The sequence below is a fragment of the Nanorana parkeri genome, unplaced genomic scaffold (genome assembly GCF_000935625.1).
Source record: "Nanorana parkeri isolate BGI_ZX_2015 unplaced genomic scaffold, ASM93562v1 scaffold1855, whole genome shotgun sequence".
In the NCBI taxonomy this organism is placed as follows: domain Eukaryota; kingdom Metazoa; phylum Chordata; class Amphibia; order Anura; family Dicroglossidae; genus Nanorana; species Nanorana parkeri.
In genome coordinates, this window is record NW_017308123.1 from 168,467 (window position 1) to 184,615 (window position 16,149).

Below are 16,149 nucleotides of genomic sequence, written 5' to 3' on the forward strand. Positions count from 1 at the left end.
GGGGGGGGGGGGTTACTGGGTGTATATATAAAATAATATCTTATTACCTCCTCTGCTTTCAGTTCCAGTAATGTCTCCTCTCTACTTCCTCCAAAATCACTTCACAGCTAGGACTTCCTGTTTATACTTCTACATCACTTCCTGTGTTAACATGACCTCACTTCCTGTCTGTACATGGTCGCCCCCTCCAGGAGAGATACAGGAAGTGCAGGGTTCAATAATTTGAATATATTGCTCTTGTGTTCTGTTATCACTTTATTTATCTTATTACACGTCCAGGGATTCGAGGAAAACCCACCAGAGATAAAATAGAAGAAACACGAGTGAAGGGAAGGTGACTATGTCCGAATGGTGGGGATGGTGAAGGCAAGTTGACTATGTCCGAATGGTGGGGAAGGTGAAGGGAAGTTGACTATGTCCAAATGATGGGGATGGTGAAGGGAAGTTGACTATGCCCAAATGGTGGGTATGGTGAAGGGAAGTTGACTATGTCCAAATGGTGGGGATGGGGAAGGGAAGTTGACGATGTCCAAATGGTGGGGATGGTGAAGGGAAGTTGACGATGTCCAAATGGTGGGGATGGTGAAGGGAAGTTGACGATGTCCAAATGGTGGGGATGGTGAAGGGAAGTTGACGATGTCCAAATGGTGGGGATGGTGAAGGGAAGTTGACGATGTCCAAATGGTGGGGATGGTGAAGGGAAGTTGACGATGTCCAAATGGTGGGGATGGTGAAGGGAAGTTGACGATGTCCAAATGGTGGGGATGGTGAAGGGAAGTTGACGATGTCCAAATGGTGGGGATGGTGAAGGGAAGTTGACGATGTCCAAATGGTGGGGATGGTGAAGGGAAGTTGACGATGTCCAAATGGTGGGGATGGTGAAGGGAAGTTGACGATGTCCAAATGGTGGGGATGGTGAAGGGAAGTTGACGATGTCCAAATGGTGGGGATGGTGAAGGGAAGTTGACGATGTCCAAATGGTGGGGATGGTGAAGGGAAGTTGACGATGTCCAAATGGTGGGGATGGTGAAGGGAAGTTGACGATGTCCAAATGGTGGGGATGGTGAAGGGAAGTTGACGATGTCCAAATGGTGGGGATGGTGAAGGGAAGTTGACGATGTCCAAATGGTGGGGATGGTGAAGGGAAGTTGACGATGTCCAAATGGTGGGGATGGTGAAGGGAAGTTGACGATGTCCAAATGGTGGGGATGGTGAAGGGAAGTTGACGATGTCCAAATGGTGGGGATGGTGAAGGGAAGTTGACGATGTCCAAATGGTGGGGATGGTGAAGGGAAGTTGACGATGTCCAAATGGTGGGGATGGTGAAGGGAAGTTGACGATGTCCAAATGGTGGGGATGGTGAAGGGAAGTTGACGATGTCCAAATGGTGGGGATGGTGAAGGGAAGTTGACGATGTCCAAATGGTGGGGATGGTGAAGGGAAGTTGACGATGTCCAAATGGTGGGGATGGTGAAGGGAAGTTGACGATGTCCAAATGGTGGGGATGGTGAAGGGAAGTTGACGATGTCCAAATGGTGGGGATGGTGAAGGGAAGTTGACTATGTCCAAATGGTGGGGAAGGTGAAGGGAAGTTGGCTTTGTCCAAATGGTGGCGAAGGTGAAGGGAAGGTGGCTTTGTCCAAATGATGGGGATGGTGAAGGGAAGTTGACTATGTCCAAATGGTGGGGATGGTGAAGGGAAGTTGACTATGTCCAAATGGTGGGGATGGTGAAGGGAAGTTGACTATGTCCAAATGGTGGGGATGGTGAAGGGAAGTTGACTATGTCCAAATGGTGGGGATGGTGAAGGGAAGTTGACTATGTCCAAATGGTGGGGATGGTGAAGGGAAGTTGACTATGTCCAAATGGTGGGGATGGTGAAGGGAAGTTGACTATGTCCAAATGGTGGGGATGGTGAAGGGAAGTTGACTATGTCCAAATGGTGGGGATGGTGAAGGGAAGTTGACTATGTCCAAATGGTGGGGATGGTGAAGGGAAGTTGACTATGTCCAAATGGTGGGGATGGTGAAGGGAAGTTGACTATGTCCAAATGGTGGGGATGGTGAAGGGAAGTTGACTATGTCCAAATGGTGGGGATGGTGAAGGGAAGTTGACTATGTCCAAATGGTGGGGATGGTGAAGGGAAGTTGACTATGTCCAAATGGTGGGGATGGTGAAGGGAAGTTGACTATGTCCAAATGGTGGGGATGGTGAAGGGAAGTTGACTATGTCCAAATGGTGGGGATGGTGAAGGGAAGTTGACTATGTCCAAATGGTGGGGATGGTGAAGGGAAGTTGACTATGTCCAAATGGTGGGGATGGTGAAGGGAAGTTGACTATGTCCAAATGGTGGGGATGGTGAAGGGAAGTTGACTATGTCCAAATGGTGGGGATGGTGAAGGGAAGTTGACTATGTCCAAATGGTGGGGATGGTGAAGGGAAGTTGACTATGTCCAAATGGTGGGGATGGTGAAGGGAAGTTGACTATGTCCAAATGGTGGGGATGGTGAAGGGAAGTTGACTATGTCCAAATGGTGGGGATGGTGAAGGGAAGTTGACTATGTCCAAATGGTGGGGATGGTGAAGGGAAGTTGACTATGTCCAAATGGTGGGGATGGTGAAGGGAAGTTGACTATGTCCAAATGGTGGGGATGGTGAAGGGAAGTTGACTATGTCCAAATGGTGGGGATGGTGAAGGGAAGTTGACTATGTCCAAATGGTGGGGATGGTGAAGGGAAGTTGACTATGTCCAAATGGTGGGGATGGTGAAGGGAAGTTGACTATGTCCAAATGGTGGGGATGGTGAAGGGAAGTTGACTATGTCCAAATGGTGGGGATGGTGAAGGGAAGTTGACTATGTCCAAATGGTGGGGATGGTGAAGGGAAGTTGACTATGTCCAAATGGTGGGGATGGTGAAGGGAAGTTGACTATGTCCAAATGGTGGGGATGGTGAAGGGAAGTTGACTATGTCCAAATGGTGGGGATGGTGAAGGGAAGTTGACTATGTCCAAATGGTGGGGATGGTGAAGGGAAGTTGACTATGTCCAAATGGTGGGGATGGTGAAGGGAAGTTGACTATGTCCAAATGGTGGGGATGGTGAAGGGAAGTTGACTATGTCCAAATGGTGGGGATGGTGAAGGGAAGTTGACTATGTCCAAATGGTGGGGATGGTGAAGGGAAGTTGACTATGTCCAAATGGTGGGGATGGTGAAGGGAAGTTGACTATGTCCAAATGGTGGGGATGGTGAAGGGAAGTTGACTATGTCCAAATGGTGGGGATGGTGAAGGGAAGTTGACTATGTCCAAATGGTGGGGATGGTGAAGGGAAGTTGACTATGTCCAAATGGTGGGGATGGTGAAGGGAAGTTGACTATGTCCAAATGGTGGGGATGGTGAAGGGAAGTTGACTATGTCCAAATGGTGGGGATGGTGAAGGGAAGTTGACTATGTCCAAATGGTGGGGATGGTGAAGGGAAGTTGACTATGTCCAAATGGTGGGGATGGTGAAGGGAAGTTGACTATGTCCAAATGGTGGGGATGGTGAAGGGAAGTTGACTATGTCCAAATGGTGGGGATGGTGAAGGGAAGTTGACTATGTCCAAATGGTGGGGATGGTGAAGGGAAGTTGACTATGTCCAAATGGTGGGGATGGTGAAGGGAAGTTGACTATGTCCAAATGGTGGGGATGGTGAAGGGAAGTTGACTATGTCCAAATGGTGGGGATGGTGAAGGGAAGTTGACTATGTCCAAATGGTGGGGATGGTGAAGGGAAGTTGACTATGTCCAAATGGTGGGGATGGTGAAGGGAAGTTGACGATGTCCAAATGGTGGGGATGGTGAAGGGAAGTTGACTATGTCCAAATGGTGGGGATGGTGAAGGGAAGTTGACTATGTCCAAATGGTGGGGATGGTGAAGGGAAGTTGACTATGTCCAAATGGTGGGGATGGTGAAGGGAAGTTGACTATGTCCAAATGATGGGGATGGTGAAGGGAAGTTGACTATGTCCAAATGGTGGGGAAGGTGAAGAGAAGGCAATGACGAGCAGCTGGATTTGGCTCCTCGGGTTTCCATTGGGTCTACTATGGTCTGACCATGTTCCTGTCATATTGACTGTGTCCTTTAGGGAGTGGGATCTCCTCTCTTGTACTTGTAGATTTAAGGACAACCTGCTCAAGGATGTTGTATGTGAGGAGGAAATCGCAGTTACTATTTCTCATTTTCTTGCACACCACTCTGGGGACCCCACTACGCCTCCCCTACGGTCGAAGCCCTTAAGCGTGTACTGGGAAGGATTTTTTTGGAAACATGGGAAAGAGCCTTCGCCCTTGACCCAGCTCTTCCATCATCTCCACGAACTGGAAGCCTTACATAGGTCTGTCACTTCTCCTGCCCACACAATGGAGCTGCTCACTCTTCGTCTCTCTTGGATCACCGTAACCTTATCGCTGGAGATAAAGCCCGCGCCCATCATTATGAATTTGGCAACAGGTGTGGCAGACTACTAGGTAGGAAGCCCCATCCCCGTTCTGCTACCACTTTTGTTGCCAAAGTGAAGGCTCATGGGGGCCAACTACTTCACTCCCCTTCCTCCATTGGAGACTCATTCCATACTTATCTTGTTACTTTATACAATCTCAAAGTTCCTTCTACTACGATGTCCCCTCAGGATTTTAGTGTTAAACTTTGTGACTATATACACGAGATGGCATTACCCACCATTTCTTCGGACGTCAGGGATTTCCTGGACTCCCCTGTTGAAGAGGATGAGGTCCTCCTTGGCCATTTCCTTTCAGGTGGGCAAGGCCCCGATGGCTTCTCTGTCAGGTTTTGTAAACAATATAAAGACCTCCCAGGTCCTTTCTTTACTAAGGCATGTTATTCTGTTTCGGAGTCCTGTCCCTTTTCTCCTCAATCCCTGGAGGCCCACATTACCATTATACCAAAACCCGGCAAAGACCCAACCGACTGTGGCAGTTAATACCCATCCTACCTGACCTACCTGTGATTGGCCACCTATATATTGGAGAAAAGAGACAAGCTGGGGTTGCTGCATGGTCACGGATATGGTAAAAGAGAGCTCTAGCAATAGGACCATAGAGGACATATGCCCCAGTGGGGTCGGGCAGGAAACAACGGCAGGGAGGTTCTTCTGCAGGAGTCACCAAGAGACACAAGAAGCCAGGAAGCGAGCTAACTAATCTAAACGAGACACCAATTATAAATTAAATTGAACTTAAGAACTCTTCAAGATAGTTCTGCCTACATACTCCATGCACACCGTGGCCTGTAAGTGTCCAATCTGTCTTTCCCTTAACTAAAATCCTTCCTGGCATTTGTATCATTCCTTGACTAGATCCTACTAAGCTGGTGTTCACAAACCAGATCTCTTAAAGACCACTCAGACTTCATGCTATGGGTCTCAGATCATGGAACATGTGTTTCAAGGGGGACCTATGGCGGGAAACTATGGAAACAGATAGTTGATTTTATTCCAAACTTATTCACCTTCCCCAATGATGAAGACCCAACGCTGTGCCTGTTGGAGATCTTTAATGAGATACCATCATCTCACCAATCCAAGAGATTCCTTCGACAGATGTTCTAAGAAACGTGAAGTAAAAAGCCACCAACCCCACCACTTTGGACACAGTTACTCAATGCAAACCTATGAAAGCAGAGGTCATCCCATAAGATATGGGGTCAGGTGGCCTTCATCTCCAGATGGAACCACCTCCTCTATATAGACCCACCAGACTCGATGTTCCTCCTGACGTTCTGGTTCATGTTATGGAACCGTATCCTACGCATTGTGTGGATAACTGAATGTGTTGACCTGGTATTAGATCCTACTAAGCTGGTGTCCACAAACCATGGTGGACTCTCACATTCTAAAAGGAAATCATATAGCATGGGACACTGGGGCAAAGATGCTCCCTACCCTGAACCAAGATAGTTGACCGGCGCCTGAAGAAACACACATGAACTCAGTGAGGTCATCTAAAGACAAGGTGACCCAACTCTTCCACCAGATCTCTTGATGACCACTCAGGCTTCACGCTATGGGTATCAGGTCATGGAACACATGTTTCAAGGGGACCTATTGCGTGATACTATGGCCAGGTTTCCTGGAAACAGATTGTCAATTTTATTACAAATTCCTTCACCTTCCCCAATGTTGGAGACCCAACACTGAGCCTGTTGGGGGTCACTAATGAGATACCATCATCCCCCCATGCCAAGAGATTCCTTCGATCTAAGAAATGTGAAGTGAAAGGACTCAGGGTCACAAACCCCATCACTCAGGGCCACCAACCCATTGAGTGAAAGGACTTGGGGCCACCAACACCATCCCTCAGGGCCACCAATCCATTGAGTGAAAGGACTCAGGACCACCAACCCCATCACTCAGGGCCACCAACCTATTGAGTGAAAGGACTCGGGGCCACCAACCCATTGAGTGAAAGGACTCAGGGCCACCAACCCCACCACTTTTGGCGCAGTTACTCAATGCAAACCTATGGAAGCAGAGGTCATCCCATAAGATATGGGGTCAGGTGGCCTTCATCTCCACATGGAACCACCTCCTCTCGATAGACCCACCAGACCCGATGTTCCTCCTGAAGTCCTGGTTCATGTTATGGAACCGTATCCTACGGATGGTGTGGATAACTGAATGTGTTGACCTGGTATTGGAAGAAGCCACATTGTGTTGTTTTTGTTTTTATTTCAGTTCACAAAAACATTTTAGAAACTCTTAAAAAATACAAAACTTTTGGAACCGGTTGTCGGAATGGACAGAATAACGTGAACACGTCTAGAACCGAACAACTCTACAAACAAAACAAAAGCTCGGGCTGCAATATTCACCTCCTCTCAGGGAATGTCCATTACAGACTCATCTGATCTATAGTCCAACACCATTTAACTCAATTCCTGTTGGGCATCATGGCCCCGCCCACTGGTGTGTGTCACCACAACTCCCTGCAGTATATGTACAATGGTGCGTAGAAAGTCACAAATAGGACGTCAGCGGAACTCTCCATCATTGAGGACCCGGAAGTAGATCCTGCGCGTCCTGATTCTGGCCTGAAGGCTTCTGGGAATAGGTATACATGGGGGCCAGGAGGGTGGAAGTGGGCACTGAGTGGGAAACGCCCTGGAAGTCTGTCACTTCTATGACTGGGCGTGAGTTCTCTGGTGTTCTTTTAAGCACTCAGGCAACAGAACAGGGCGCTACTTTGGGTGACTACACCACGCGAGACTCCTCCCGCACGCAGGACATGGATAAGGACGTTCGCCTCCATTAAAAAAAATGTAAAAGTCTATTTCTTTATATGAAACTCTTCCCACACGCAGTACAGAAAAACAACCTCTCACGAGCGCTTCTTGGTGTGGATTTTCCCATGTCGGACCAGACTAAATGGACTTGTGAAACGATTCCCGCACTGTAGACAGGAAAACGGGCGCTCATCCACATGCCTTTGCTCGTGCAGGGCGAGCATATCTTTCCGTGTAAAACACTTTCCGCACTGCTTGCATGCAAAAGGGGTCTCGCCGGTGTGAGCTCTCAGATGCCTCTGCAGATGTTCGTTCTGGCTAAAACATTGACCGCACTGAGGGCACGGAAAGGGCTTCTCACCGGTGTGACTTCTTAGATGTTGCATGAGGGCCGATTTCTCTTTAAAACCTTTCCCGCAATGTGAACATGGATGGGGCCTCTCCTCGCTGTGATGTCTTTGATGTCTGAAAAGGCTCGATTTGTGCGCAAAGCCTTTCCCGCACTTCACACATACAAATGGGCGCTTTCCAGTATGAGTCCTCGAATGCATAGCAAAATAAGATTCCTTTGTAAAGGTTTTACCGCATTCAGGGCATGGAAATACCTTGTTGGTTTTGTGTTTAACACTCTTCCGGTTATCAATGGAAAATTTCTTGGGAACAGCGGGACGCAAAGGTTGGGTGGAGGAGTCAACTCTGGGAGAACATCGGGGTGTGCCTTTATTTTCTGTGTCTGGATATGAAGTACGACGTCTGCTTCTGGTATTCGGAACGTCACGTCCACGGGCTGGGGAGAAAAATTACATTAACAGTAGAAACATGTTCATGGAGATGGACCTTCATATGGTGTCCAGTATCTCCTCCTCATATGTTGGTCACATGACGTTATATTGGGGAACGGAGATGGACCTTCATATGGTGTACAGTTTCTCCTCATTTGTTGGTCACATGACGTTATATTGAGGAATGGAGATGGACCTTCATATGGTGTACAGTATCTCCTCCTCATTTGTTGGTCAAATGACGTTATATTGTGGAATGGAGATGGACCTTCATATGGTGTACAGTATCTCCTCCTCATTTGTTGGTCACATGACCTTATATTGAGGAATGGAGATGGACCTTCATATGGTGTACAGTATCTCCTCCTCATTTGTTGGTCACATGACGTTATATTGGGGAATGGAGATGGACCTTCATATGGTGTACAGTATCTCCTCCTCATTTGTTGGTCACATGACGTTATATTGAGGAATGGAGATGGACCTTCATATGGTGTACAGTATCTCCTCCTCATTTGTTGGTCACATGACGTTATATTGAGGAATGGAGATGGACCTTCATATGGTGTACAGTATCTCCTCCTCATTTGTTGGTCAAATGACGTTATATTGTGGAATGGAGATGGACCTTCATATGGTGTACAGTATCTCCTCCTCATTTGTTGGTCACATGACGTTATATTGAGGAATGGAGATGGACCTTCATATGGTGTACAGTATCTCCTCCTCATTTGTTGGTCACATGACGTTATATTGGGGAATGGAGATGGACCTTCATATGGTGTACAGTGGTTTAGGTACATTGATGATGTTCTTCAGGACATAAATTAGGATTTATCTTCTTCTCATTATTGAACAATGTTCTCTATGTGGAATAAGTAACCATTGTTGGTGGCAGAGTTTACAGAACACTCATCAGAAAATGGAGACGGTTCATCTTCCTCTTATTGTATGTAAAGGAAGATTACTGTTTCAGATTCATCGTTTGATGGCCTACCATTGATTCTTCAGTCTACTCTTATTGGCTGATCTTAAAGGAGAACTATGAGGAGGGGAGGGGGTGATTTTCACTCACCTCATAGTTCTAGACGACCTGTGACAATGAGACTGTCACAGGTCGGCTCAGTAGATCGGGAGGTGAGAGAACACATACTGGCGTTCGCTCACCTCTCGATCCTGTCACTGCTCTCTGCCGTGACAGGGGAGGGGCTGGATTCCCTCCTCCCCGCTCCGATCTGCCAGCGCTGACTGGCGGAACGGACGGGGGAGGGGGCGGGTACAGCTGGCTCTGCTTCTAGATAGCTGTCAGTCACGCAGCTGGGCGGATCCAGACATAATTGTCGGGATCCGCTTTATCTGCGGAGGTCTCAGTATACCGCGAGCAGCAGCTCCCTATATACTGAGCTTAGGGTGACGGGAGGACGCTAGTTTGTGTCCTCCCGTTACCCTAAGGAGAACTATGGGGAAAAGCCCTAACACCATAGTTCTCCTTTAAGGTAACCAGCTCCCCATCACATTCCGTCTACATGGAAGTGTGACCCGTTTGTGTATGTAAATGGTATCACTCACCGGTACTGATAACTAGAGAAGATCTCTTCTTGTAACCCGTCACTTTCATCCCAACCTCCTCCGTGGACCTCCGATCGCCCCTCACACGCGTCTCTTCTTCTTTTTTTTCAGTAAGTCCTTCACCCTAAACTCAGAAATGAGCAGAAAATAAAATGAATGAGGTCACTGAGGTCACATAGAGGTGTCTAATCTCAACTTAAAGTTTCCCCAGACTCCCATCTACCTGATCATGGTGGGGGATGGTGTGATCTTCCTGTGTGGAATCCCGGGGATACAGAGGACCTCCTTCTGCCATAGACTGCTGAGCTCCATTCACAAACATCTCTTCTTCTTCCTGTTTAACCTCAACTTTGACGTCTTTAACTTCTTTACCCTAAACCCCCGAAGATGATAGAACAGATATGTGACCAGGAAGAGATTACATCGGGGAACGTCTCCTCACAGCTTAGAATACATCTTTATATCTACATGCTCAGTCCCACCTACCTGATCATGGTGGGGGATGGTGAGATATTCCTGTGTGGAATCCCAGGAATCCAGAGGACCTCCCTCCTCCATAGACTGCTGATCCCCACTTACCAATGTCTCATCTTCCTCCTTTTTCACCTCAGCTGTGATGTTTTTCAGCTCTTCACCCTACACCCCAAAGATGAGACATTTGTGAAACAGGAAATAGACCACAGGGAAGAATATTAATCTTGAAGATTTATTTTAGGACTACAATACCCGGTTGCACCGACCTGATCATGGTGGGGGACGATGAGATCTTCCTGTGTGGAATCCCGGTAATACAGAGGGCGGGGACATCTCTCTGGTGGCTTCCTCTTACTAGGTGGCTCCATCACATTCTTGTGTTCATCAGAAAGTTCCTCCATCACCCCGTACTTCTCATCCTCCTCTTTATACTCTTCTTTAACATCAATATTATGACCCCCGAGGTCTCCACTCTGAATATACAAAACAATATTTGGAACAAACACGCCTGTGTATAAATCATAACCATCAATACTTGTTAGTCATCTACCTGATCATGGTGGGGGATAGTGAGGTCTTCCTGGGTGGAATCCCGGGAATACAGGGGGCAGGGACATCTCTCTGGTGGGTTTTCGTTACTAGGTGGCTCCATAATGTTCTTGTATTGATCCTTGTGTCCTTCAGACAGCTCCTTCATCACTCCATACTCCTTGTCGTCCATTATGAACTCTTGTTTAACGGCAACGTTACAGTCAGTGAGGTTCACATTCTAAATATGAAATAAAACATTTATCATCAGACATGGAATTGTAGATCAATGATAACTAGCAGAGGTTGTCCATCATCTACCTGATCCTGGTGGGGGATGGTGAGATCTTCTTGGGTGGAATCCCCGGAATACCGAGGACGGGGACATCTCTCTGATGGGTTCCTGTAGCTGGACGACTCTTCCATGTTCTCCTGGTATAGATCTTTGTGTCCTTTTGGACACTCTGACTCCTCCATCACTCCATACTCCTCATCATATTCTTTGCACTCTTCTTTAACGTTTAAATCACTCCAATTTCCACTCTGAATATATAAATGGTAACAATGTAGATAATGTCCAGATCCCAAATAACAACATCAGAGATTGTCCATCATCTACCTGATCATGGTGGGGGAGGGTGAGATCTTCCTGGGTGGGATCCCGGGAATACAGGGGGCGGGGACATCTCTCATGGTGGGGGACGGTGAGATCCTCCTGGGTGGGGTCCCGGGAATACAGAGGACGGGGACATCTCTCTGGTGGGTTCCTCTTACTGGATCCATCTGTAGGAAACACACACACTGACTGAATACATTGTTTCTATGTGTGTATCAGATGATGGGGGATGTAGGCGGAGCCTCCGTACTGCTCTCTCCTCTTACCCGGTGATGTGAGGGGCGGGGCATTCTCCATCACCACGTCCTTGTAGAGATCCCGGTGTCCTTCTAGATACTCCCACTCCTCCATGGAGAGATAGACAGAGACATCCTGACACCTTATAGGAACCTGACACACACAATGATACCGTCACCACCCAGACACGCCCCTTGTCTGTTCCTGGATCATGTCCCAGAATCCCCGGCACCGCTCACCTCTCCCGTCACCACCCAGACACGCCCCTTGTCTGTTCCTGGATCATGTCCCAGAATTCCCGGCACCGCTCACCTCTCCCGTCACCAGCCAGACACGCCCCTTGTCTGTTCCTGGATCATGTCCCAGAATTCCCGGCACCGCTCACCTCTCCCGTCAGCAGCCCCATCATCTTCTTGGTGACTTCTAGAATCTTCTTGTTTTTACTATCAGGTGTCAGGGAGTGAGGTACATGGTCACCAGACATTCCTGAAGGAAACATCTGTATCAAAGAATAAACAATGTTATATCACTCCTAGGCTCTGTCCCACCTCTCTGGTCAGGTAATGTGACCACCCAGAATCCTCCTCACCTCTCCGGTCAGGTCTGTGTTTTATGAATAGAGATCAGAGTGATGTCATGTGACCTCCCAGAATCCTCCTCACCTCTCCGGTCAGCAGGTAGATGATCTCCAGGGTGAGGTTTAGTATCCTCTCAGTCATGAGACTCTGGTCCTCGTCCATCCTCCTGGAGGTGGTCATGTGATCTATCATTCTGAGACTTCAGAAGTCATTAAAAGTTGGATTCTCAGTTAAATTTGGGGAAACCTCATGAAACATTCGATGTGTTGACTTATTTCAATTGCTTTTTTTGTTCATTGCAGAAAGCTGACAGTCTGTAAATTTTGCCAATAAACCTGATTTGTAATGGGGGGGTGGGGGGGGGGGATTCATATTAAAATGCCTCCTCTTGACTTCCCCCCGACTCACCTCTCAACTGGAACTTCCTATATGACATCACTTCCTGTCTGTACCTGGTCGCCCCCTCCAGGAGAGATACAGGAAGTGCAGGGTTCAATCATTGGAATATATTGATCTTGTGTTCTGTTATCACTTTGCACATCCAGGAATTCGAGGAAAAAGCACAAGAGATACAATAGAAGAAACACGAGTGAAGGAAAGGTGACTATGTCCGAATGGTGGGGAAGGTGAAGGGAAGTTGACTATGTCCGAACGGTGGGGAAGGGAAGGTGACTATGTCCATATGGTGGGGAAGGTGAAGGAAAGGTGACTGTGTCCAAATGGTGGGGAAGGTGAAGGAAAGGTGACTGTGTCCAAATGGTGGGGAAGGTGAAGGGAAGGGGACTATGTCCAAAGGTTGGGGAAGGTGAAGGGGACTATGTCCAAAGGTTGGGGCAGGTGAAGGGAAGTTGACTATGTCCAAAGATTGGGGAAGGTGAAGGGAAGGGGACTATGTCCGAATGGTGTGAAAGGTGACTGTCCAAATGATGGGTAAGGTGAAGGGAAGTTGGCCATGTCGGAATGGTGGGGAAGGTGAAGGGATGTTGACTATTTCCAAATGGTGGGGAAGGTGAAGAAAAGGTGACTATGTCCGAACGGTGGGGAAGGGGACTATGTCCAAATGGTGGGGAAGGTGAAGGGAAGTTGACTATGTCTGAACGGTGGGGAAGGGGACTATGTCCATATGGTGGGGAAGGTGAAGGGAAGTTGACTATGTCAAAAAGGTGGGGATTGGAAGGGAAGTTGACTATGTCCAAATGGTGGGGAAGGTGAAGGGAAGTTGGCCATGTCGGAATGGTGTGAAAGGTGACTGTCCAAATGGTGGGGAAGGTGAAGGGAAGTTGGCCATGTCCGAACGGTGGGGAAGGTGAAGGGAAGGGGACTATGTCCAAATGGTGGGGAAGGTGAAGGGAAGTTGACTATGTTCGAATGGTGGGGAAGGTGAAGGGAAGGGGACTATGTCCAAAGGTTGGGGAAGGTGAAGGGAAGTTGACTATGTCCGAACGGTGGGGAAGGTGAAGGGAAGGGGACTATGTCCAAATGGTGGGGAAGGTGAAGGAAAGTTTACTATGTCCAAATGGTGGGGAAGGTGAAGGGAAGTTGGCCATGTCGGAATGGTGGGGAAGGTGAAGGGATGTTGACTATTTCCAAATGGTGGGGAAGGTGATGGAAAGTTTACTATGTCCAAATGGTGGGGAAGGTGAAGGAAAGTTTACTATGTCCAAATGGTGGGGAAGGTGAAGGGAACCTCGAATTCCATTCTTTGTTTTAGACAATTGCACTCCACTACAGGATCTCATTGCCAGTGCACAAGCCCTGATGATGGGGAGGTGGAGCCCCCAAACAGTGTTGACTTTCTAATCAAGCATGATGCTTTATTTTTTACTGGACCCACCTACTCGTTGTGCTGCTCTCATCCTTCGGCTACTTTGCGGACACTTCCAGTTACCACTTGGGGTGCCCACGGCAGCAGAGAACCGCCTCCAAACAGCTGCAAATACAACTATATATTCTCAATCTACAGATGGGGGTTCAGAGCCCCCATGACACCCATCTATCATTGTAGGTCATTGAGAAGATGGTCACCAGGACCAGGAGAAGATATATATTCCCAGTGGGGACCTTGACAGGCAGTCTTGCCTTTAGATGCACTTTAAAGTTGGGCAGGAACAACGGCAGGGAGGTTCTTCTGCAGGGGTCACCAATTATAAATTAAATTGAACTTAAGAACTCTTCACGATAGTTCTACCTACATACTCCATGTTACAAATGCAAAGCTTGGCCTATAAGTCTCAAATCTCTTCCCTACATTGGAGCAGTCTTCACTGACATCCTTCCTCACATCTGTATCACTCCTTCTCTGAGATCCTTCCTCACATCTGTATCACTCCTCTGAGATCTCTCCTCACATCTGTATCACTCCTTCTCTGAGATCCTTCCTCAAACCTCCTCTGAGATCCTTCCTCACATCTGTATCACACCTTCTCCGAGATCCTTCTTCACATCTTCTCTGAGACCCTTCCTCACATCTGTATCACTCCTTCTCTGAGATCCTTCCTCACATCTGTATCACTCCTCCGAGAGCCTTCCTCACATCTGTATCACTCCTTCTCCGAGATCCTTCCTCACATCTGTATCACTCCTTCTCCGAGATCCTTCCTCACATCTGTATCACTCCTTCTCTGAGATCTCTCCTCACATCTGTATCACTCCTTCTCTGAGATCTCTCCTCACATCTGTATCACTCCTTCTCTGAGATCTCTCCTCACATCTGTATCACTCCTTCTCCGAGATCCTTCCTCACATCTGTATCACTCCTTCTCCGAGATCCTTCCTCACATCTGTATCACTCCTCTGAGATCCTTCCTCACATCTGTATCACTCCTTCTCCGAGATCCTTCCTCACATCTGTATCACTCCTTCTCTGAGATCCTTCCTCACATCTGTATCACTCCTCCGAGATCCTTCCTCACACCTTCTCTGAGATCCTTCCTCACATCTGTATCACTCCTTCTCCGAGATCCTTCCTCACACCTTCTCAGAGATCCTTCCTCACATCTGTATCACTCCTTCTCCGACATCCTTCCTCACACCTTCTCCGAGACCCTTCCTCACACCTTCTCCGAGATCCTTCCTCACATCTGTATCACACCTTCTCTGAGATCCTTCCGTATATCTGTATCACTCCTTCTCCGAGATCCTTCCTCACACCTTCTCTGAGATCCTTCCTCACATCTGTATCACACCTTCTCTGAGATCCTTCCGTATATCTGTATCACTCCTTCTCCGAGATCCTTCCTCACACCTTCTCTGAGATCCTTCCTCACATCTGTATCACACCTTCTCTGAGATCCTTCCTCAAAACTGTATCACTCCTCTGGGATCCTTCCTCACACCTTCTCCGAGATCCTTCCTCACACCTGTATCACACCTTCTCCGAGATCCTTCCTCATATCTGTATCACTCCTTCTCCGAGATCCTTCCTCACACCTCTATCACACCTTCTCCGAGATCCTTCCTCATACCTGTATCACTCCTTCTCCGAGATCCTTCCTCACACCTTCTCCGAGATCCTTCCTCGTATCTGTATCACTCCTCTGGGATCCTTCCTCACATCTGTATCACACCTTCTCAGAGATCCTTCCTCACACCTTCTCTGAGATCCTTCCTCACACCTCTATCACACCTTCTCAGAGATCCTTCCTCATACCTGTATCACTCCTTCTCCGAGATCCTTCCTCACACCTTCTCTGAGATCCTTCCTCATATCTGTATCACTCCTCTGGGATCCTTCCTCACATCTGTATCACTCCTCTGAGATCCTTCCTCACATCTGTATCACTCCTCCGAGATCCTTCCTCACACCTTCTCTGAGATCCTTCCTCACATCTGTATCACTCCTTCCTCACACCTTCCGAGATCCTTCCTCACACCTTCTCTGAGATCCTTCCTCACATCTGTATCACTCCTTCGGAGATCCTTCCTCATACCTGTATCACGCCTTCCTCACATCTGTATCACTCCTCCGAGATCTCTCCTCACATCTATCGCTCCTTCCTCACATCTGTATCACTCCTTCTCCGAGATCCTTCCTCACATCTGTATCACTCCTTGACTGAGATCCTTCCTCACATCTATATCACTC

At 47.9% G+C, this 16,149-nt stretch overlaps 1 protein-coding gene across 1 annotated transcript; it reads right to left on the reverse strand.

Moving 5' to 3' along the window:
• Positions 1–5,739: 5,739 nt before the first annotated feature.
• Positions 5,740–15,992, reverse strand: LOC108799921 (zinc finger protein 37 homolog). Its single transcript, XM_018571869.1, has 9 exons — positions 15,892–15,992; positions 15,530–15,620; positions 10,956–11,177; positions 10,373–10,579; positions 10,212–10,268; positions 9,633–9,756; positions 7,381–8,068; positions 6,604–6,686; positions 5,740–5,891 (listed from the first exon to the last, which is right to left on the reverse strand). Exons 1-9 carry the CDS (start codon positions 15,990–15,992, stop codon positions 5,740–5,742), a joined length of 1,725 nt encoding a protein of 574 aa, XP_018427371.1.
• Positions 15,993–16,149: the final 157 nt, after the last annotated feature.